The 24,394-nt window shown below is 44.6% G+C and overlaps 1 protein-coding gene across 1 annotated transcript; it reads left to right on the forward strand.

Annotated features, from left to right (window-relative positions):
- The first annotated feature begins 2,886 nt into the window (after positions 1 to 2,886).
- Positions 2,887 to 24,150, forward strand: TMPRSS3 (transmembrane serine protease 3). Its single transcript, XM_058045590.1, has 13 exons — positions 2,887 to 2,904; positions 4,590 to 4,734; positions 6,280 to 6,390; positions 7,895 to 8,011; positions 9,385 to 9,508; positions 10,957 to 11,082; positions 11,757 to 11,800; positions 14,060 to 14,225; positions 16,521 to 16,690; positions 18,059 to 18,154; positions 19,276 to 19,418; positions 20,534 to 20,686; positions 24,103 to 24,150. The coding sequence occupies exons 1-13, from the start codon at positions 2,887 to 2,889 to the stop codon at positions 24,148 to 24,150; spliced, it is 1,461 nt and encodes a 486-aa protein (XP_057901573.1).
- The last annotated feature ends 244 nt before the right edge of the window (positions 24,151 to 24,394 follow it).

The raw sequence follows: 24,394 nt of genomic DNA on the forward strand, positions 1-24,394 counted from the left end.
AAGTTCATCTGGAGGCCAAAACCTTCCTTTTGGGCTCAGCTTTCAAGTCCTCCTGCCCATATCATATGTAGCTTCTGCTTTGGTCTTCTCAGCCAAAGTCAATGAGGAACCAAACTGTGGAAGATTAAATCCAATGTCCTATCTGGACATCACATCCTGAGGCTGAGCTTGGAGCAGCTCAGGGTGGAAGCAGGGAGAAGAATTGTCCTTTCCAGTGGTGGCAGTCCCACTGTGGGAGCTTTGCAGAGCTGCCCTGGCTGGTCCCCAGCCTTTCCAGCATGGCCAGAGTGGGTGAATTGGTTGGAGACAGTTTCTTCTGTCCTCATTGCAGGTATCAGTGTTCCCTCTGGAGGACAGGACACCTCACCCCATGAGCTGAAGAGATCACCTGAGCTGCTGGTTACCTGAAATGAGCCCTCATGTTTTCCCCACTTTGGCTGAATTTCTCCTTGGGACACCTGGCCAGCTTGAGCTGGTTCTCCAGCCATTTGGAGAACCATCAGAACTGTCTAAAGCCTGGTGGGGAGAGGGTCCCCATTACCAGGGAAAGCTGCTGAAAGAGTGACCCAAGAGATGATGAACGGTTCTTGATGCCATGGCTTAACAGGATCATGAGTGTCACCATCATATTTTCTGGAAAAATCCTTTTGCCAGGATTGCTTCTCCTGGGAAGCTGAGAAGCCTTGGAGAAAAATGAAAAAATAATTATCTGATTGCTTCTCCTGTGTTTTGCTGCTTTAGAATGTGGTTAGAGATTGTTTATCCAACATGTGAATTGTTTTTAATGACCAATCACAGTCCAGCTATTTCAGGACTCTGAGGAGTCATGAGTTTTCATTAGTACCTTGTTAAGCCTTCTGTAAGTATCCTTTCTCTACTCTTTAGTGTAGTTTCATCATAGCATAATATAATATAATATAATATAATATAATATAATATAATATAATATAATGATAAATTAACCTTCTAAGAACATGAAGTCAGATTCATCATTTCCTTCTTGCCACAGGGGACCCCCCCCATACATGATGTGGTGTCCTCTCCTTTGGAACTGCCAGTCTCCACCATGCACAGAAATGGGACTGAAGAGCTTCTCATATCTCAGCCATATTCCAGGGACATGGGTTTTATCATGGAAAACCTTCATATCCTCTCTGGCCTCTCATTGTTTCACTTACACTCCTGTGGCTTTTTTGCATCATCCTTCCTTGTCCTTCTTCCCTCCATCCTTCTCACTATCAGGAATCTCTCTTCTAAGTGAAAACAACCCAGCCAAACTATTACTACTCTCAAGCATTCCTTGCAGCTGAATGTATGTAGCCATGATATTTTATGAAAAATCCTTTCCTTAGGAATTTTTCTCCTGAGAAGCTGGGAGGCCTCAGGAACAAAATGTAAACATTGATTATCTGCTGCTGTGGAATGCAACAGGTGCATCTGTGATTGGTCTCATGTGGTTGTTTCTAATTAATGGCCAATCACAGTCCAGCTGTCTCAGACTCTCTGAGACTCAGGAGCTTTTGTTATCATTCCATTCTCTGCTTTCCTTGCTAGCCTTCTGATGAAATCCTTTCTTCTATTCTTTTAGTATAGTTTTAATATAATATATATAATAAAATAATAAATCAGCCTTCTGAAACATGGAGTCAGATCCTCGTCTCTTCCCTCATCCTGGGACCCCTGTGAACACCACCACAAACGTACATTTCCATTTTCTAGATCCCAGAGTACAACTGAGCTGATCCTTCAGCAATGTGAGATGCTGCTTTTTCACAAACCCTCTGCAAGCACATGGCAAAGGCTAAAACCAGTGAAGGAGGAGCAAGGTGAGTGTGTGAGATCAGAGATGAAGAGATGAAAAGATGAAGAGATGAAGAGATGAAGTCTCGGGACTTTAGCTGCTCAGAGTGACCCTGAGATACGTTAGAAAGTCTCTTTTCCCAGCCTGGCAGTCGAAGAAGGAGTCAGAGCTCTTCATTTCTCGGTCCAAGGTTGTTTGTTGTATCTTATCTGTAAAATTTTTTCTCCTGTCCTGCCGAGGTCCACTCAACAAGACAGTCCAGGCACTCTGCCTGCCCCTGGGGTGGTGTTACCTTTTTATACTAAAAACTATGTGTACAATATTTACAATTACTTCCCAATACCTATCATCTATGTTAGGCAGTGAGCTTCTACTCTAAACCAATCTGAAAGTGCCAACATCACAGCAGAAGATGGAGGCCAAGAAGAAGAAGGAGAAAGGCTGGACATGCCCAGATCCCTCCATCTTGCCTCCTGAATTCTCATTCTAAAAACCCCAAAAATCTATTTTTCACCCTGTGATAAATTCACTGTCATTCTACTTAAACTGCTGTGGCCTGCAGATCTTCATCTGAGGTTGGTAATTTGCTCCATGGGTCATAACCATCAAAACCACTGGGGCACCTTGGGCTCTGTGCCAGGGTCTGTGAGCCCCCTGGCAGGGGTCCTGGCAGTCCAGGAGAGCCAGAGGGATGTCCTGAGTTCTGACCATGAAGAGATGAAGAGATGAAGCCCTGGGGCTGCTGCTCCCTGCCTTCCCCAGCTCTTGGTGCTCAGCGCCCTCGCTTTTGGCAGAGGATGAGTGAGCGCTCGTGGGGCTCCTTTGCTAAGGGTTTATGGCAAGCTTTGCAGATCCCACAGTGCTGCCTGGTGTTTCTCAGCTAATTAAAGAGCGTGCTGAATTTTTATCTGCCCCTTTCCGTAGCCATGCCATCCAGGGCCACCCGATACCCCTGTGCAGGTTGGGTTACACGGCTGCAGCCCCGATGCCGCGCGCAGCGGCCGGCTGGAAACCCTCCCTGAGCAGAGAGGCTCAGCAAACCCTGAGCTTGATAATGAAGGAGGAAAACAGCTTTGCTTTTAACTATGACTTCCCAGGAAGAGGTGAGTGAAGATTTGGGAGCATGTGATAGCCTCTGGATAAGTGAAATGTCAGTGTTTGGCTTGCATGTAATTTGGTTCACAGTGATGTTTTGTTTCCTGATGGGCAAATTATGCACCAGCTAGATGGCTTTTTTGGTTTTAATATTTAACAATCATGCTGGCAGATTCTCTACAAAGTTTAATTTATGTTCAATGAAATGTAGGTGAAATTTTACCAAATGAAAGAAATAGATGAAATGAAAGAAATAATGAAATAAACCTTTATTGCTGAATGGTGAAAAAATACTCCAGGGTATTTTCCATTATAAATATAATGTCACATATAAAACATGGATTCTTTGCCTAAAATGTGTCACTGTAAGCATTTTCTTGGACTGACTCTGCAAACATGCTGCTTTTGCAGCTTACCAGCTCCACTGTCTTTAACAAACCTGGACCTATTTCACATCACTCGGAGATCAAAAATCTCATTCTTTTTGCCATTGTTCAGAACCACAGTCAGAAATTAGCATTTTGAATCTATTTGCCCCAAATTCTCGTGTAGCTAACTTTCTTTTTTTCCCCTGTATAGTAAGCCATCAAAAGTTTACTGGAGTAAAATTGCCCTGAACGAGGATCCTGTCAGGTGCTGTGCTGCTGTCCTATGCATTTTAGTCTTTCTCTTGTTTTCTATTGCAATTATAGTGCAGGGGATGGAATCTCAGCCCCAGTGTGAGTTATTAAAAATAGCTCCGGTGCTTTGACAAATCTAAACAAAAATTAACCTGAGTCTGTGGAAGGGGCTAACAGCGGGCCTGTTGGCTAAAGGAGCGAGAAGTAAGAAGAAGAAGCTGAACCAAGGAGATGGAGAGAAGAAAGATAAGGGCATTCTGCAACTGGAGGGGAAACAACTGGAAAGTGTATCAGCCATTTTCAGCCGTTAGCACCGTTTTCAACCGTTCGCAACCGTTGGCAACCGTTGGCAACACTTTATTAGTGAAAATGGCTGATACACTTTCCAGTTGTTTCCCCTCCAGTTGCAGAATGCTCTTATCTTTCTTCTCTCCATCTCCTTGGTTCAGCTTCTTCTTCTTACTTCTCGCTCCTTTAGCTAACAGGCCCGCTGTCAGCCCCTTCCACAATTACATGAGTCGTTTGCTGGTAAATTAATTATAATTGCTTCTCTCATGAAAATTAGGTACAATGTATTGTTAGTGTCCAGCTCTGAGGTCCCCAGCACAGGAAGGACATGGACCTTGCTGGAGTGAACTCAGAGGAGGCCAGAAAGATTCTCAGAGGGCTGGAGCACCTCTGCTGTGAGGAGAGGCTGAGAGAGTTGGTGTTGCTCATCCTGGAGAAGAGAAGGCTCCAGACAGATCTTCTTGTGGCCTTCCAGTACTCAAAGGGGGCTGCAAGAAGGTTTAGATGAGATGTTAGGAAGAAATTCTTCACTGTGAATATGGTGAGGCCCTGGAAACAGGGTGTCCAGAGAATTTCTGGGTGCCCCTGTGTCCCTGGAAGGGTCCAAGGCCAGGTTGGACAGGGCCTGGAGCAGCCTGAGATAATGGAAGGTGTCCCTGCCCGTGGCAGAGGATGGATGAACTTTAAGGTCTTTACAGCCCAAACTATTCTGCGACTCTGTGACAACATTGTAATGATTATTTTCTTTCTTTTCTTCTTTTTTTTTTCTTCTCCTGTTGAGCCAGGTTCAAGAGACAAATCCCACTACTGGAAGTCTTGAAGTCATCTCCGTTACCGAAGATGAACCGCCAGTACCGCAAATTCAGTTTACCTTCAAAAGATTCTTCTTCATACCACAAGCAAGAGTGGACCCAAGTGCAGATGGATCTGGTAGGGACAATCCAGAGCCCTCTGACCTTTGCAATCCCAGTGGCCAAGCTGTGCTTGCCCACCCAGAGCAAGCAATCACACCGAGGAGGAGGAAACACGAGCTCCCTGCCCCAGGTGTGAGGTTTGCCAGCTCAGTGATGTGATGACACCTTGTGTCCACTTGCACACACAAGCATTTTTCACAGCCCAATTGTTCACACAGAAGGAAACATTTCCCCTCTCTTTCCGGACACATTTTTGAATGGTTTGTTTGAAATTTTGCCAGCCTGGAAATTGGTCCATTAAAAAACCTGAATATAGAATGCAGCAGCCCTGGAGGATTAGCATGTCTGTTTGCTGCTTCCCATTGGTTTCAAAATAACCACGGGTTCCAACAGAGACAGGCTGAGCTTCCAGAATGAAAATAGAGCAATTTAATTTTCCAGTCCATTAGCTGCTACAGCTGTCTAAGATTTTTGGCATACCAGACACCAACTCCATTGCCAAAACCAGTTACTCAGCTGCTCCTGAGAGTCTTGGGAAGCTGGGATTTACCTAGAGAGTCTCTAAACCCTTGGAGACACTCCTTATCCTTGACTGATTGTATCTGCCAATCTCAATTATGAAGCCTGAGGAATGGGGAAATGAAGAGCTGTAAGAACTAAAATTAAAGACAAGGTTCTGTCAGTTCCTGTGTGCACTCATGACCCCGTTGTGTTTGTTATTTCCCCACAGCTTGCCCTTTGTATATCAGAATACATTTGAGACAAGTGAATCACTTATTATTTTCAGCAGAATCTCTTGTTATCTTCCAGACTGGCAATATCACTAAGCAGAGGTCAGCTTGGGAGTGCAGTGGTTGGTAATCAGATCCAGCTCATGAAATGTATTCTGCAATAACTACTAATGTATATTTAAACTTTAGATGCAGCTTTTTGTACTTGAAAACTCAAGACTCAGCCTTGAGCCATCACTCAGTTCTCTTCTTGCATCTATAGCAAAACTTTGAACAAATCACTTTTTCACAGTTTTTGAGACTAGGTAGAGGATCCTGCTTTTTTTTTTTTTTGCAAATTTCACTTTCAATAATTTTCAGTTAACCTTGCTCCAAGTCCAAAGCGCCAGTGAATTTCCTCCTTCTTGTCTTGAACTTCTATTTATGAGCTGCACAGACAGAGGAGGTCTGGTTTTCATTTTTATCCCAGGACTCAAGTTTTCAGCAGAGGTGCTCATATGCTTGAAAAGCTCCCAGTGTGAGGTAGCCCATGAAAACGAGAATTTGGAGCTCACATTCCTGATGGCATTGAGGACAGGCCAGGTGCTCTGCAGGGGCACAACTCAGACCCTCCCAAAGCAATGCTCAAGGGATGTTTGAGAGCCCCAAAGCTCTTGGAACCTTCTCATTATTGCCTGAATGAGCAAATCTAAATCCCTTCAGGTGAGGGCAGCTCATGAAGCATACCCAGGAGCTGGTGATGACATCTAGTTTAATGTTGGATAAATCTTTTTGATTGCCAGCTCAGCTGGTTTAACCTCACAGAAGCTTTCTCTCTGTCTGTTTTCCAGGAGATATTGAACCACCTTCAATGTGCCATGCTCTTGTCTCCCTAAAATACTTCCCATATATCTGTGGTTTATTCCTTGCAGTAATCCTAGCAGTTGCCATTGGCCTGGGTGGTGAGTACCATTAGTTATTTATTAAGTTCTCACTTAGCCATTCAAATGCTTAATTTTTCATGAGCCTTTTACTGAGAATGGAATTAAACTGCTACTGTGGCTTGTTTGTGGAAGTAAAAAATCTTGTTGAGGTGATGGCTTTAAATTTTATTTACATGTAAGGAAAAAATAGGGAAGATTGGTGTAATATTTACAACACTGGGGAACCTGCAGCTTCAGGAAACCTTTCTCCAGTGAAATTTTGTCAGCTCCCCTCAGGCAATGAGCTGAGTTTAGAAAATGGGGATAAAAAGGCTCCTGTGGGTAGCCCACACCATATTTTTGTCTTGTAATTCACTTCTCCAAGTTTGTTTCCAAAGAATTAAAGAACATTCCCCTATCAAAACCAACTTCTACAAAGGAATAGAAAATGCAGAATGAGTTTAGTTGTGGCTGGGAAGTGCGACCTGCCCAGGTGCAGGGCTTGTTGTGTCTCCTCACCTGGAATAGGGAGCAGCTTGTGGGAGGCTGAGGCATCCCCCTGGGGAGAGAAATCACTGGATGTGTTCTCCAAGGGTCTCCCTAATTCCCTGCTCAGGGTCTGAGGCACCAGGCAGGAGCTCACCCTCGAGTGAAACTCAAACTGTGCAGAGGGAGCTGGGAGGGAGGCAGCACACACAGCAGGGCTGACTCCTCCTACAATTCATTACTAATAAATGAATTTTAGCAGCACCACGCAGCAACCTCCAGGCTGGATTTCAAAAGTTCCTGGAGTACAGATGTCAGAACCCAGGAAATCCCTCTGGCTGCCCTGGAGGGCTCGAGCCCCTGCATAGGGGGCACAGAGACCTTGGCACAGAGCCCAAGCCCCCTGTGCCTTTGATTTAGCCCTTGGAAAAAACAATTACCAACCTTTATATAAAGAATTACAAGCCACAAAAGTTTAAGTAGAACGATAGTGAATTTATCACAGGGTGGAAAATTGATTTTTGGGGTTTTTAGAATGGGGCTACAGGAGGCAAGATGGAGGAATCTGGGCATGTCCAGCCTTTCTCCTTCTTCTTCTTGGCCTCCATCTTCTGCTGTGATGTTGGCACTTTTAGATTTGTTTAGAGTAGGAGCTCACTGTTTAACATAGGTGACAAATATTGGAAAGTAATTGTAAATATTGTACACATATTTTTTAGTATAAAAAGGTAACAGCGCCCCAGGGGGCAGGCAGAGTGCCTCTGTCAGTCCTGCTGAGCAGAACTCAGCAGGACAGGAGAAACAATTTTATAGATAAGGAACAATAAACAACCTTGAGACTGAGAAATGAAGAGCTCTGACTCCTTCTTCGACTGCCAGACTGGGAAAAGAGACTTTCTAACACATCTTGGGGTCACTCTGAGCAGCTAGAGATCCCAAGATACAGGAGCTGGCTTTTCCTTAGCAAGACTGAAATCTGGACAGATAATGGAATGCAGAAGTGTTAAATTAAAATCCAAGTGTGTTTTAATTGCCCTGTGTTCTTTTTTCCTTTCAGTCCAGTACAACTGCATTGGGAAATTTCGCTGTCGCTCATCCTTTAAGTGTATCCAGAAATCAGCCAGGTGCAATGGTGTCTTCAACTGTAAAGAAGGGGAGGATGAGTACAGATGTGGTAATTTAATTTTGATTATAAATCCCTCCTACCTCCTCCTGTAGAACTGGCAAGTTATCAAGGAATGCTTGTTGTAAAGAGTTTGGGTGAGACAAGAAAGACAGAGACCAATGGAATATCTAAATCACCACTTCAGAGGAACAATCTCTCTGAGTACTGATTTGCAGTTTATGAGAAATCAAACTGCTTTTTAGATAAATGTGATGATTGCTGAATATTGTTACTGCCATTTTTGATAATTCTCTCCATTAGAAGCCCAGATGCTTTTTGACTGCTCACATTTCCTCTGCCTGAAAGGCATAACCCCACTGCCTTATGAATGAATACAGAATACACTGAATTCACTGGCACACCATTGTGTTGTGTCAGTTTTGAAAGATGCAAAATCCTGGTATTATCTTAAAGGATGTGGGAATGGGAGAAAGCAGCCATTTGTGCACTCAGTGCTGCAGAATTTGCTGCTTCACCTGTGAAGTGTATAACTTGTTTCTGAGTTTCTCTCTGTGGTGGTTTTGGGAATCACAGGGATGTTTTAAATGGTACTTCCCTGTCCTGTACTATGAAAGGTTACTGTGGTGTTCACAGCCCCTGGAGGGAAAGGGAAAGGATTCTAATTGTAATAAACAGAATAACTGTGTTTTAGCTCAGTGCACTTGTAACCCTGGCTCCTGTACCTACAGCTAAGAAGGCAGCACAGCTTTCCCTCTGTAGGAATGACAAGAACCACAAGGTTTTGGCCCCAGCTAACCCTCTACAATGTGCTCAGCATTTGGAGAGTTTTCCCCAGGGAGGCTTGAGGTGTCTGTGGAGCCAGGAAAAGCCTCTGCTTTTCCTCTCTTCCTCTGCAATTCCATAACACTGGAATCTGGGCACATGTGGGAAAGCCCACATGCATGGCCTCCCTTCTCCCTCACAGATGTGCCCTTTCCCAGGTCCAGCACAGCTGGGCACACTTGCATCCTCTCTGGCACAGGAGGTGCTCACCACCTTCATCCCTTACCCTGACCATGGTTTTCCTCAGGGCAAAGCACCTGCAGCTCCAGCTCAGTGCAATCAGCAAGACTTGCTTAAAGCTCACGGCAGGGCCAGGCAGCCTCCACCTCCTCCTGTGTTAGAGCTGGCATTCCCATCAGCAAAGACTTTTCTCCCTAGCTGTCCCACTTCAGAGTACCTTATTTCCCTTCTTTAATGGAAGGGGGAAAAAAAATAAAAAGCACAGAAAAATTCTGTCAAAGAATCCAAATGAGGAAAAAGATGAGTAGTGGCTCAGTGAGCCAGAAAGCACAGACACCACAGCGGTGTGGTGCGCCCGTTGTGTGCCTGATGTTCATCTCCACAGCTCACTGAGGCTTTTCTTGTCCTGAATCCCAAAGTCAGGCTGAGTGGGAAGAGGGCAGTGCTGCAGGTGTTCGCCCTGGGCTCCTGGCGCACCGTCTGCTCCGACGACTGGAGGGCAGAGTATGGCAACAGCACCTGCAAGCACCTGGGCTTCTCAAGGTAGGGACACCACTGCCAGCAGCTCCACTTAGCATTTTGAACAAGCTCTGAGGTTTCTAATGAAACCTTGCGTTGGTTTGTGCCTTAAAAATGACTTAACAATCCACCTTTGTGAGTCACATGGCTGAGGAGATTTGAGATGATGTACTTGTAGATGGCAAATACCTTTTATTACTGCTATAAATCCTGCAGGATGGCTAAAGAGAATGGCTCGGCTAAATCTTCCCTGTGAGATGCAGGTGCCCAAATCCTGTTTCTCACTCGAGTGGCCTGTCAGAGAGGCACTAATGTTTGTGGAGATACACAAAACTCTACAACTTTGTGAAGGTTGTAAAGTCGGTATGTTTATTACAGCACTGGCCACATGTGGGTATCATCCTCTTAAAATGACATGCATACTTCTGGAGAATTCAAGTCTCTTTATATCCTCTTCTCAAATACATGTGAATACAATTTCACAATAAGTTCATACATATTAATTTTTAGGAATTTCATGTGACATTTGCCACTAGTTCTTCTTTATCAGAAAGCAATTCTTAGGTTGACCTGCTCTCACAGCAGTTTCTGTCTCTCTTTATCACTTTCTGTCTCCCCCCTCTTATCTCTGTCTTTCACTGAAACAGTTTCTCTGAGCCTAGCCTTTTTGCAGTCAGGCTAAATAGCTATGTTTGCAAACTACAGATTTAACTCAAAGATGTACATTTCACCTAAATCAAAATGGATTTCTACTCTGGAGAATTTCTACTTTGTCTCACTAAAAACATTTCCCACTTCTTTTACTTCCCCTATAGGTAAATTGTGTACACAATTCATGTCATGACATCTGATGGGCTTTAAGGTCCACCTCATAATTGGAGAAGAACATGGCAAGACAGTTCTTGCTGGTTTGGACCCATTCCTGAAAAAGCACCATTTCTTTCACAAACTTTCATAAAACTGAGAAAGATTTGAAGTTGTGATTTGGCACGATACTCTGTTATTTCTTACCATGGCATCATTCTAATTTCTCTTATAGTTAGCAGTGTAAAGCTTCTTTGAATAAATTCTTGCTGCCTTTAGGATAAAATACATCTCAATTTTTCAACAAAGAAGAGAAAAAAAAATTATTCATCCTCCCTGCTGCAAAACATAACTCTAGAAAAAGGAAACAATGAGCTTGTAAGGGGCTCAGGAAATGTGCCAGCCACTTACAATGAAAAGCTTCATTGTAATATTACAATTAAAATCTATTTTCTCTGCCAGTTAAACACGTCTCAGCACATGTGGCTTCCACATATGATTATGTCAAAAATACATGCACGTGGTAAGGAGCATAGGGGGAGGAAATAATTACTTTTATCGAATGCCAGGATCTGATTATTGCGGTTTTCATTAGCAGAACTGGTGAATTATTTAAGCAGATTGCTGCAGTGCTGTCTGGGCAAGCTGTGTTTATGGTTTATTTGCAGTTATGTGAGCTCAGGTTACCTGCCCGTGGATGCAGTTGAGAAACAGTTCCAAAGACATTTCGTGTCCCTCGGCCAGTGGCTCTCAGCTGATCAAGTGACATCCCTGCACAATGCCACCAACCTCAGGTATGCCTCAGCTGCTTCTGGAAGGCATCAAGCAATAGAAGGGGAATTATTGATAGTTTGGGATTGTTGCTGTTTTTTCAGGCATGTAGCACTTTGTAAGCGTTTGGTGGTGTTACACATGTAAGACTGAGGTTCAGCTTGCTGGAATATAAACTAAGAGTCTGATCCAAGACTCATTAAAATCAGCAAAGGCTTTCAAATGAGCTGTTTAAAATGACTGTTTGCCCCATTATGCCATTTTCACAAATGGATGGGCACCAAGCACTTCTGTTTTTCCATTATGAAGCAGTTTGTTTCAGTTTGCAGATCCTTACATGTTTCCCAGTGGGTTTATGAACCCTTTATGCTCCATTTACTCCTCCTGACAAATGCTGGTTTTTTAGTTACCTTCCAGTGAGAAGGGAGCAATGAATACAAGGACACTTCAGATCTCCCACTCTGGTAGAAGAGTGAAGCCCTCCTCAGTAGGGCAGCATGTGGTCCTGATGGTGGCCAAGCTCCCAACTTCAGAATTCCAGTTAAAAGCCCTGATTAGATTGGATGAATTCATGCCTTTGTACCTCTTTCAATATATGAGTTACTTATTTCTGTGTGCACAGGAAAATGACATAATATTGCAAAAACCCAATATATTTGTGAATTGGGACTAATGATGCATTGTCTTCTCATCTCAGGGAGGAATGCACTTCTGGCAATGTGATCATCTTAAAGTGTTTGGGTAAGAATCACAAAAAAAATGAAAAGAAAAGCAGAAACTATCCTTCTTTATCCACTGCATGGCAAGAGCTGGGAGAAGCTGTGTACTCAGGGCATGCTATACTATCAGCTTATCACACCAAAGAACAATTGTACTTTTTATGTAAAATTTGAAAGAATTTCAGAAAGTGAAAATAGGCTGGGAGGGCAGATTGGGAGCATCAGATAGCAGGAGCATTTCAGTGAGAATCTCAGTAGGAAGTGTGTATTTAAGGACTGTGTGTTGAGTCCATGGACTCACATTCTAATTCCAAATCTTTGGCAGGAAAAGGGAAATTCTGCCTTAATGGAATTTTCATCCCACACCGCTCCATGCCACCTAGTTCTCACATTGGGACACAAAAAAAATCAAAATACAACAGCAAAATCACCATGAGGGGAGAGGAAATGCTTGAGCCTGCCTGTGTGGGACCTTGAGGATGAAGGAGAGCAGAGCAGGGGGGTTCTACAGTTCAGCTGTGTGGTGTTTGCTGGGTTTCCAGGACAAAGGAGGAATTGAGAATCTGACCCCATGTTCTTAGAAGGCTAATTCATAGTTTTATGTTTATATTATATTATATTATATTATATTATATTATATTATATTATATTATATTATATTATATTATATTACATTATATTATACTAAAACTATACTAAAGAATAGAGAAAGAATACAGACAGAAGGCTTAACAAGAATAATTATGAAAAACTCATGAATGACTCCTCAGAGTCTGACACAGCTGATGGTGATTGATCATTAAGTAAAAAAAATTCACAGGAAACCAATCAAACAACGACCAGTTGGGAAACAATGTCCAGACCACATTCCAAAGCAGCAAAACACAGGGGTAGCAAACGAGATAATATTGTTTTTTCTCTGAGGTTTCTCATCTTCCCTGGACAAGAAATCCTGGTGAAAGGATTTTTCAGAAAATATGACAGTGCCACAGCTGAGCACTGCATCTGCAGGGAAGGGAGAGACACAGAGACCCCACAAACCCCAGACCATGAGTGACCTGCAGGGATGGGAGGGAGAAGGAGAAACCCTTGGGATGTGGCCAGGGGTATGGGGTGGGGATGCTCCAGTGCAGAGACCTCCCACCCTCAGCAAGGCTGGGATGAAGTTTAATAAGTCTAAGTGCTGAGTTCGACATTTTGGCCACAAAAATCCCCTACAATGTTACAAGCTGGGGACAGCATGGCTGGACAGTGTTCAGGTGGAAATGGACCTGGGGGTGCTGGTCGACAGCCAGCTGAATATGAATGAGCCAGCAGTGTGCCTTGGTGGCCAAGAAGGCCAATGGTATCCTGGCCTGCACTGGGAACTGTGTGGCCAGCAGGAGCAGGGAGCTCATCCTTCCCCTGCACCGGGCACGGGTGAGACCACACCTCAAGTGCTGTGTCCAGTTCTGGCCCCTCAGTTTGGGAAGGATTTCCAGATGTTTGAGAGTGTCCAGAGGAGGCAACAAGGCTGGTGAGGGGCTTGGAACACAAGCCCTGTGAGGAACATTTGAAGGAGCTGGGGTTGTTTAGGCTGGAGAAGAGGAGGCTCAGAGGTGACCTTGTTGCTGCCTACACCTTCCTGAAGGGAGGCTGCAGACAGGTGGGATCGGTCTCTTCTGTCACTATAGGACATGAAAGAACACAAGCTCACACTGCTGTTCTCAAGGTGAAGAAAATATTGGAGTTTTATTTCTGACTCCAACATTTAAGGTTTTCCAAAAGTGACAGCGGATTGGAGGGTGACAGTGCCACCTCTCCAATGACACTGGTCAACTCAACAGTCCATCAACTTTCTCCTCCTCCATAAAGAAATGCAAACAACAAGTTATTTACAGAAAGTGTGTGAGAAAGTTCACTACAAGAATGTCAACATCAGAAGGCCTAGAAAATCTTAAAAAACCAGGGTGACACTCTTCCACCAGGCAGCACTGACAGAACAAGAAACAGTCTCAAGCTACGGCAGGGAAGGTACAGGTTGAATATTAAGAAAAAATTTTTCACCAAAAGAATAATAAAGTACTGGAATGCTCTTCCCAAGGAGGTGAATCACTATCTCTGGCCATGGCACTTGGTGCTATGGTCTGGTTGAGGTGATAGGGCATAGGTTGGACTTAATGATCTCAGAGGTCTCTTCCAACCTCATTATTCTGTGATTCTGAGATTCTGAGAGGGGCTGAATGTGACCCAAGCCAGGGCTGTGTTTCCTCTCTGCACTGTTTCCTTTGCTCCCTGGCAGCGTGTGGCACTCGGGCCAGCTACGGGCCGCGCATCGTGGGAGGCAACGCGTCGTCACCGCGGCAGTGGCCGTGGCAGGTCAGCCTGCAGTTCCAGGGCCACCACCTGTGCGGGGGCTCCGTCATCACCCCCCTCTGGATCCTCACAGCCGCCCACTGCGTCTACGAGTGAGTGCCCAAACCCCCCTGCCCAAACCCCCTGCTCGGGGGACGCGGCCTGCTCTTCAAAATAACCCGCAGGACGCGCTGCCTCATCCGTGGGTGATTCCGTGGGGGTTTGTCTTTTATGGTTTTCATGTGTTTGTAATCCTGTAATTCTTCAGTGTGTAGCTCTAAACTCCACTAGTGGAGTATTAAGTATTTAGGATTAGTATTAAATGTTAGCTGCTGCTTTCTCATTTTGGTCAGATAACACAATTCCTGTCCAGGCCTGGAGATCAAGGACACCTCACTGTCTTGAGCCCCAAGAAATGTAAACAGAAGTGAGGTGGGGGAGAGCAAACTTGGGGTAAATTACTTCATTACCTGAAGTTGTAATTGGAATATTAATCCCTGTGAGAAATGGTACTCACTTCCAAAATTTTAAAAGCTTTATTAAAACCATATCAAAAATACAACAGAAGATTAAATAGAGAAAATATTACAGGGCAGGGAGCACAGGATTTTTCCCACCCGTGCTCATCTACACAACGGAGGTTTTGCCTTTTAACCCTTTAGCCCCTCCCAAAGTTCTGTCCATTGACTCCTTCTTTGCTGTCCAGTGGTGGAGTTTGCTTGCTCAAATCTTGATTGGAGGTCAGATGTTGCTATAGTAACAAGCCAACCCTCCCAAATGTCCCAAACCCAGGCCACCCCATAATAACAACACAAGGGGGGTAAAACAAAACTATACATCTATAAAACCTCTCTGAACTGAAAAGGCAAATACATGATATTTGCCTTTTAATTGTGAAAGTCAACCATCACATTACTCATCTATCGCACTCCCAATGTGCAAATGGACGAAAACTCATAAAAGTGTGAAAACTGTGACCCATTGTCCATTTGGGTGTAGCCCCTTGGAGGGCTTTGCCTGCCCTAAATGTACCTGAAGGCCCTTCAATAAATATAACTGCTTTTTATTCCCTAATTCTATCTGACATCTGTTTTAAGGTAGTCCCCAAAAGGCATCAGAATATTTAAGCTGTTCCTCTCTTTTTGCATGAGTCTTTATTGAAAAAAGCTTCCCCAAGAAGTGATCTAAACTCAGGATCCCAGTTTCCAGATGTTCTGGCCACTCCCAGCTCCCTGGGAAACAATTTAAAACAAATTTAAGTTCTAGATTTTAGGTATCCCAACCTGCAATTTCTGTTAATTGCACGTACAGAATTTGTATTTGGCTTCTCTGATCCACTGGAGCTCCAAAATAAATTACAGGATTCTTTTCAAGTTGACAGGATCAATCAGTGATTATTAGTCAATTGTGCTGTGCTTTGTGCCCTTTGCCACTTACCCACTGCTCCTTTCTATGCAGCTGAAGAGGTCTTCAGGTGGGAAATAGATGCTAAATAGTGATTTAAACTCTGTGTAATTACAAACATATTTATAATGAGCTGCCTGGTTTTGCAGTCCTGTTTGATGCTAATAGTGCAGGAGCACCTCTTGCTCTTACAAACTCCTGACCACTTTCACTAAAGACATTTAGACAGCTAAAATGGGATTTGTCTGCCCACTATTTAAGCATCTACAACATGGATGTCTTTTTCTGAGTAAGTTCTTGTAGGATGGTTTTATACCCAGTAGAGAGAAGAGATGGAGAGACAGACCCCACTCTTAGTTCCTTTTTAGAGCCTTGTGTTGTCATAAAAATAATTACTTAGGAATGCAGCATTTTTCAACCTTTGTCCTTGACTTTGTCACCCCATCCCAGGTGGTTGTGGTGTGTTTGAAGGGTGATGGGGATGAAGGTGGCAACACATCCCCCATCCCTGGAGCCTTTTCCCAGGGGAGTGAGGCCAAAAGCAGAGGAGCTGCTCTTGCTGGAGGCTGAAGGATGTGCCAGCTCATGAACTGGGGCAGAAACACCTTCCAGAAGGGAAGCTTCTCCTTGAAAGTGCCTTGACACAGGTGCTGCTGAGGCCTGGCTGAGTGCAGGTGTGCCAGGCAGCAGCTGTGGGGTGTCACAAGAGCACGCACAGCTGGGCTGATGGAAAACTCTCAGATATTTCTAGTAAGATCCATATAATTGCCCTGATAATTGCCAGTGACCCAGTGTCTTATAAGATTAGTCACCCAGTGTCTTACTAAGATTAGTTTTACATTTTAAAAAATTAGATGCAAAACATGGCCATTATTAATAGAGAGGTAAGCCAGCACAGCAGACTGGAGTTATTTGCCTGTTATATTTATAAGCTCAGGGGACAATTAGAGAAACCTGAGGGTTTTCCTGGAGGTCTGACCTTCTCTTCTACCTCTTTGTTCCAGCCTGTACCTGCCGAGCTCCTGGAGTGTCCAGGTTGGTTTTGTGACCCAGCAGGACACCCAGGCTCAGCCACACTCAGTGGAAAAAATCATTTACCATCGGAATTACAAACCCAAGACCATGGGGAATGACATAGCACTGATGAAACTGGCAGCACCTCTTGCTCTCAATGGTAATTTATCTCTGTGAGCTTTCACTTGGCTTTTCCACCTCCCCAGCTAAAGCATCCCTGTCCACATAGCACCAGCAGAAACCCCCCAGCCTCAGTGTGAGCATCTCCTCTGTGCTCCATGTCCAGGCGTGGACAGCAACAACGTGCTGCAAAATGTTCCCAGCGCGCTCTGGTATTGATTTACTGCAGCCATTCATTAATAGGCAAACATTAACTTTATTCTTTCTAAATATTCTTCCTATCTAAAATAAACACCCTGCCTCATTCTGCTGGAGGTCACAGAGATTTTTATCATGTCCTTTCCATGACTATTGGGGGATCCAGAAGTGTCCAAAGCTGAAAATCAAGCTTGAATTTCAAAGAGAAGGGAAGGCAATTTGAATATAATGATGATTTAAATGGAAACTACTTTTATATTCTTGATTTGATGCTACCTGCAGTTGATACAATGAGTTTAAATAATATGTAATAATATTGTATGAATTGAAATACCTGCCAATACCTCCTAATCACTGTGAGCTGGCTGCAAAGAGAAGCTGGTGCTCTTTAACACATCTAGGCAGTCATTTTCTTAATCAATTCTCTTGTAATGGTTTAAAATTTCACTTGTAATGAAAATTAATCTTGATTTTGTTCTGTTTTGTCTCATATTTCTGCTGATTTCTTCTGCTAATGAATAGCTTTGGGAATAAGGAATATTAAGGGCTATTTAAGGAATAAGGAATAGTAGGAAGGAATAGTAAGGAATAGTAAGGAATAGCAGTGGCTCTGCACCTGAGCACAATCCCACTGTGTCCCAAGCTGGGATCACTGCACTCTGCAGAACAGAACCCTTGGGACCTGCGCAGTTATATTTTGTATTTTCCCTCCCTTTTCTCAGCACCCATTTGTCCCTGCAAGCATCAAGCTCCGATTTTATCCCATAGAATTCCACGTCCCAGAGCACAGAGGCACCAAAACTCTGTGAGCTGATGGGTGGGAAGCAAAGAATCCAAGAATATTTTTACCCTCTCAGGGATGTGCACACCCAGCTCCTTGTCTCAACCCAGCAGCCCCAGGACCTCTGATCTGCCCTTCTTTTTGCTCATTCTTCAATTTATTGACCTGCTGATTCCTCCTTGTGTTGCTTCACACCCAAAACTCACTGGGGCTACTGTGGGTGTTGTCTCAAATCCTCAGTGTTGCCCACAAGACAAAAAAAACTCAGAAAACTGCCAGGCTATTTATGTGGGGAGTGGGTGGTGTTCATCACAAGTTCATTGCAAGCCAAATCTTTAAGCATTTCTGAGACATTTAAACTTTTTTTGCTAAATTTTGATTCTCTTCTCTCTCCCTCTTTTATTTTTCTTTTTTTTTTTTCATAAATAGGTCACATTGAACCGATCTGTCTGCCTAATTTTGGTGAACATTTCCCAGCAGGGAAAATGTGTTGGGTATCTGGATGGGGAGCAACTGTGGAAGGAGGTATTTTAAATTGCCTGCTGATGATTTCACTACATGTACACATCTTACATGCAGTGAATACAGGATTTGGTTGGGGCACTGTTTAACACTAAATTTTCTGGAATATCTGGAGGGGGAAAGAAGACATGTTACTAAATTTTATGCACAAACTGTACTGCAAAAGTGTTGTGCAAATTCTTATCACAAGGAATGGATGGGCATCCTCTGAAACAGTTGAAAATTACACATATAAAATGTGCCCAGTGTTGTACTCAGCCTCAGTCAAACAGGCTGTGCCCTTTAAAACTCCAAGCATAAGAAACAGCATGAATGCAAGAATTAACCATCCCTTTTTTTTAGAGAAAGGATATGTTTATTTTAAGGCAGGCTGGGTGATGTAGAAATTGGATAAAACAAAATCAAAAAGAAAAGGGATTTTTTTTCCCCATGACTCATGGGTCATGTTAATCAATAATAAGAACTGAACAACCTTCACGTGAAAATGGGTGAATTGTCACCCATTAATTGTTTTTTATCACTCTTCATTCATGTCACTGAACGTGTTCCTGTTCAGAGAACAAGAACAGAACATTACCTGACCCACAGATAACAGCCAAAGGTGGGGAGAAAATGAAAGCAAGGTTTGCCACATAAAAAAAAAACAGCCCTAAACTGACAATAGGCAGTGTGCAAATACTCCCATTTGTAGAAAGGATCTGTTCAGGCTGTGAATGAAATAAAATAAATATTTATAAAGTAAATCAGATGTTTGCAGATGATTTGTTGACTAACAGAACAGGCGATAAACTCAGAACAGGTTTTGGCACCAGAATTGAACGCAATGTGCAACAAGCTTTTTGGTTTATTAGTGTCATTAATTGTCTAGTTTGAAGTGGAAATACATAATTTCCAGATTTTATTGTTATTTTATACACTGTGATAATCCCCATCTCTGCAGAGTGGATAATTGCTGTGTTCTGTAAATGATGAGACACCAAGTTGCCTTACATTTCCATTTAACCATGTTTCTTTCATCCTTCCTTGCCAATTCTTTGTATATAAAACATTCTCTGTTTATAAATGGAGATTATTTTCAAGGACAGGAAGTTTTTTACTGTTTTTTTATCTTTTTTTTTTAACAGGTGACACGTCTGACACCATGAATTATGCAGGTGTTCCTCTGATTTCCAATGCAATTTGCAATCACAGAGATGTCTATGGTGGGATCATAACTTCTTCAATGCTTTGTGCCGGTTTCCTGAAGGGAGGGGTGGACACCTGCCAGGTATGGAAGTTTCCAAACTGCAACTGTGCTCATTGGAAATGGAAAAACATGAGTGATAAGTTATCAGAAGGCACTCCCAGGCTTTTCTTGGGCAAACATTTGGGTTTGTGCCATTTATTCTGCTCACCACAATTATCAATCCCTGACCATGTGCATTCACACGCTACAATTTCCTTTTTATACTTCTTCTCTGGACCTTATCTGATACTTCTGAAGCCAAATTTGCTTAAGACATATTTTGCTGCATGTGCTGCAGCACGGTGCCATCCTTTCTCTGCCTTGGCTGTGACCCCTGCTCTGCACTGAATTGCACCTCCCTGCACTGTGAGCAGCCCCAGAGACCTGCAAGGTGCAGAAAGCCCATGGAGAAAAGCAGCCAGATAGGGCTGGGGAGGAATTCCTAGTGGAAGATGTCCCTGTTCCAAGCAGGAGGCTTGGATCTACTTCAATGTCCCTTCCAATCCAAACCTGTCTATGATTCTGTGAACTTCGTGTTTCCAGATTTGCTCCATCCCAATCACACAGGGGACAAAAAAAAAAGCAAAGGCAGAGGGTACCTAGATGTGCATTTCATCTCTTTTTTGCACACAACACCCTCAAAAAGGCATTTGGAACCAGGAGAGCTCAGCACACAGCTCCACGTGACAGCAGGAGCCCTGCTCACCAGTGGGAATGCTTGTTCCAAATTCCCTTTTTTCCAGTTCTTGTGCTGGCTCTGATTCTTGTAGGGCAGGAGACTGCCCCAGCAAAGAAGAAATGGGAAGTTTCCAGTACTTAGATGTGAGTCCATTGAGATGAATCTGTGTAGCAAAGTGCCTGGGAAGGGTTGGAAAAGCAGGCAGGAGCAGGCAGGGGAGGAAGTCAGATGTGAGCTTGGTGTTGCAACCTTGGGCTAAGCTCAGCTCAATAGCCAGGAGCCAAGGAAAGAAAAGTATGGTCTCCTACATGTCTCAAAAGTCTCCAAGCTCTGCTGTAATGTGCTTTTCCCAGGATCCACAACAAAGCAGAAACAAGAGATTTTGAATTACTGTCTGTCTCTCCCCTACCTCCCCAAACAGACAATTCCCTCCTTTTCTGGGACACTGACATTTGTCTTAACTCTTTTTTTCCCTCAGGGAGACAGTGGGGGCCCTTTAGCATGTGAAGATATGAGTGTCTGGAAGCTGGTGGGCACCACCAGCTTTGGAGTGGGCTGTGCAGTGAAGAACAAGCCAGGGGTCTACAGCAGAACCACCTCCTTCCTGGACTGGATCCACGAGCAGATGGAGGTCTGGGCTTGCTCTGGTTGTCACCTCTGCTTGTCACTTTGTGCCACACAGGGGGGTTTGGCCTGTATTCATCAGAGCTGGGCTGTGTTGTATGGACATTGAAATTGGAGGGGGTGTTTGGGGCTGGGGCAGAGCAGGGTGCTGGGGTTTGGTGAGGGGCTGGGGTAGAGAGGAGAGGAGAGGAGAGGAGAGGACAACACATCCACAGGGGTGGGAATCACAGGGAAAGGGGGCTGGAGCAGGACAGGGAGCAGGAAGGAGTGGAAGGGCTGAGTCAGGAGAGGGGGGCAAGGAAAAGGATCCTTGGGGAATGTAGTGTGTACAGTTCTGGTGGCCCCAAAATAGGAAGGGCATGGGAATGTTGGAGCAAGTCCAGAGAAGGGACACAACACTGATAGAAGGACTGGAGCACCTCACAAAGAGGCTGGGAAAGCTGTGCCTGTTCAGCCTTGGGAAGAGAAGGTTGTGTGGAGACCTCAGAGCACCTTGCAGAGTCTGAAGGGGCTGCAGGGAAGCTGGAGAAGGACTCTTTGTCAGGAGTTGCAGTGACAGGACAAGGAGTGATGGGTATGAACAGAAAGAGGGGAAATTGAGGTTAGACAGGAAGAAATTCTTAACTGTGAGGGTGGTGAGGCCCTGAGGTAATGGATGTCCCATCCCTGGTAGTGTCCAAGGCCAGGTTGGATAAGGCCTGGAGCAGCCTGGATGGCAGGAGATGTCCCTGCCCACGGCAGGAGAGGTTGGGATGAGCTGATTTCAGAGGTGCCTTCCAACCCTTAACATTCTGTGATTCTGTGACTTGGTTTGAAGCCCTGGGGCTGCCACAGAGGAGCCTGGGGAGTGGAAGCTGAGTGGGCCAAAGAGGGAACACGGTGTTGGCTGAAAGGAGGGCAGAGACAGGGAAGTGAGGGGACACTGCAGCCACCTTCAGCTGACCCAAGGGTGGCCCAGTGACAGGAGAGCAGCTCTGCTGCTGCCAGCACCTCCCCAGGGCTGCAGAGAGGAGCTGGGTTCACTCAGCTGAGCTCAGACAGGCACTGTGTGTGCTCCTGCTGGTACTCCAGGCAGGGCTGCATTGCCTGGGCAGGGTCATCCAGAGCTATTTCAGGCATCCCAGGCTGTCCTGCCAGGCTCACAGGTGTTCCTGCAGAAGGCAAGGATCTGCAGCTCACCCTGGGTTGTATCCCCATCCCCATGGGGATGGCTCAGATACCCTACAAAGGCTCAGGTTGTACCAAGTGCACTCAGACATTTCAAGTGGCACTAGACAGGGTGTGGTATTTTCTGAGAAATGATGAATCTGACTCCATGCTCTTAGAAGGCTAATTTATTATTTTATGTTACTATATTAGATTAAGGAATACTATACCAAACTGTACTAAAGAATACAGAAAGGATACAGACAGAAGGCTAAAAGATAATAATGCAAACTCGTGACTTCAGAGTTGGACGCAGCTTGGCTGTCATTGGCTGTGACCGTGTTCACAGGGGTCTGAGGATGAGGGAAGAGATGAGGATCTGACTCCATGTTTCAGAAGGCTGATTTATTATTTTATGATATATGTTATATTAAAACTATACTAAAATAATAGAAGAAAGGATTTCATCAGAAGGCTAGCTAAGAATAGAAAAGGAATGATAACAAAGGCTTGTATCTCAGACTCTCTGTCCTAGCCAGCTGGGCTGTGATTGGCCATTAATTAGAAACATCCAACATGGGCCAGTCACAGATGCACCTGTTGCATTCACAGCAGCAGATAATCATTGTTTACATTTTGTTCCTGAGGCCTGTCAGCTTCTCAGGAGGAAAAATCCTAAAGAAGAATCCTAAAGAAAATATTTTTCATAAAAGGTGTCTGTGACAATTGGCCAATAAGTAAAAACAATTCACATGTTGGGTAAACAATCTCCAGCCACATTCCAAAGCAGCAAAACACAGGAGAAGCAAATCAGATAATTATTGTTTTCCTTTTTCTCTGAGGCTTCTCAGCTTCCCGGGAGAGAAATCCTGGGCATGGGGATTTTTCCAGAAAATATGACAGTGACAGACAGGGCAAGTGCAAGGCAGGAGAACCCTCCTCCAGTGCCCTGGGAGGGTTCTGGACAGGCAGAGAGCTGTGCACAGGCTTTTCATGGTGATTTTCCTGTCTTTGTGGCAAAGCCACAGAGTGTGCATCCCTTTGTGCTGCAGCCTTGCCCTGGCAGGCAGAGCTGCTGCTCCCACACCCAGCCTGGGGGGATGACATGGGAATAATGCAGGGGATAGCAATGGTGCCATTCCAGCAGCAGCAACCCAGCAATGCAGGCACCTGCTGAAACCACCCCACTTCATCCTCAAACCAAACGGCCAATACCAAACATTCACAGACAAGCAAATGCCCAAAATAAGGTGATGTGTGCAATTTCAGCTCAGCCCACCTCTGAGTGCTGGATGACACACACTGTTTTCACAACTTGTATTGCACATGATGATTTGTGCTATCACATGCCTATCTGTCACTCAAAGAAAACAGGAAACCGGAATAATTCTGAGTCTTCAAAACCTGTAATATTACGTGATTTTATTCCCCCTGAATATATCACTGTGATTTATTTGCATACACAAACATTTCAGATTAAGAGCTCATATCACATGAAATCAAGATCTCCATTATAAAGCAATCAAAGGAGAAAAGAAGTACAGAAAAATTCTTTGTTGAGCCAAGTGCCGAAATATTGGAATTTTTCAGAGGGACATCCTTCAGATGCAAGTTTATCCCCTTTGAAAGGATTTTCAGGTGCAGCATGGAAACTCGGACACTTTTTAATGGACTCTGAAGCAAAACTAAAGAAATTAGAACTAGTGTGCCTTTGGAAGTGGGGCCAAGGGAATGGCTTGTACCTGGCACAACTGTACCGGGGCACAGCCCAGATCAAACTGGAGCAGAGAAGCTTTGAGGTGACCTAATTGCAGCCTTCCAGTGCCTGAAAGATGGAGAGAGACTTTGACAAGGGCCTGGAGTGACAGGACAAGGGGCAGTGGCTTCCAACCAACAGAGAGAAGGTTTAAATTAGATGTTAGGAATAAATTCTTCCTTGTGAGGGTGGGCAGGCCCTGGCACAGGGTGCCCAGAGCAGCTGTGGCTGCCCCTGGATCCCTGGCAGTGCCCAAGGCCAGGTTGGACACTGGGGCTTGGAGCAGCCTGGGACAGTGGGAGGTGTCCCTGCCCATGGCAGGGGGTTTGGAATGGGATGATCTTTAACGTCTCTTCCCACCCAAGTCATTCCATGTTTCTATGATCCCATGGGCAGGACCAGCTCCAGCAGCCCCTCAGTCCCCTTGGAGACCTGAGTGCAGTGGGAAAACCCTTCCAGAGCTCAATGAGTGCCAACACCAGCATTTAGAAATGATGCATCAATGTTTTTCTTTCCCCCAGAGAGAAGAGCTGCAGACCCGAGGGAGTGGCTCCGTTCTGGGCTCCTGAAAACCCACAGCACACTCCAGCCCTGCAGAAGGACCCAGCCCACTCTTGTGGTCACCTGCTCTGAGCTCTGGACCTTCACAGAGCACCTTTCCCCGTTTCTTTTTGTTACTGGCAACTGCACATGATGCAAACTGTTGCACATTCAGCCTGGTTTGGGTGCAAGAGGCAGATGGATGATCAGCATGTGTGTTTACTGTCAGCTACAGATTTTACACAGAGAAAAAAAGCTAAGATTGATAACCCT

This window comes from Melospiza georgiana, chromosome 2 (assembly GCF_028018845.1).
Source record: "Melospiza georgiana isolate bMelGeo1 chromosome 2, bMelGeo1.pri, whole genome shotgun sequence".
Lineage (NCBI taxonomy): Eukaryota > Metazoa > Chordata > Aves > Passeriformes > Passerellidae > Melospiza > Melospiza georgiana.

Coding starts and splice junctions, on each gene's coding strand:
- TMPRSS3 (XM_058045590.1), top strand. Junction 11,083..11,756: donor CACAATGCCACCAACCTCAG/GTATGCCTCAGC, acceptor TTCTCATCTCAG/GGAGGAATGCACTTCTGGCA. Junction 20,687..24,102: donor GGATCCACGAGCAGATGGAG/GTCTGGGCTTGC, acceptor TCTTTCCCCCAG/AGAGAAGAGCTGCAGACCCG.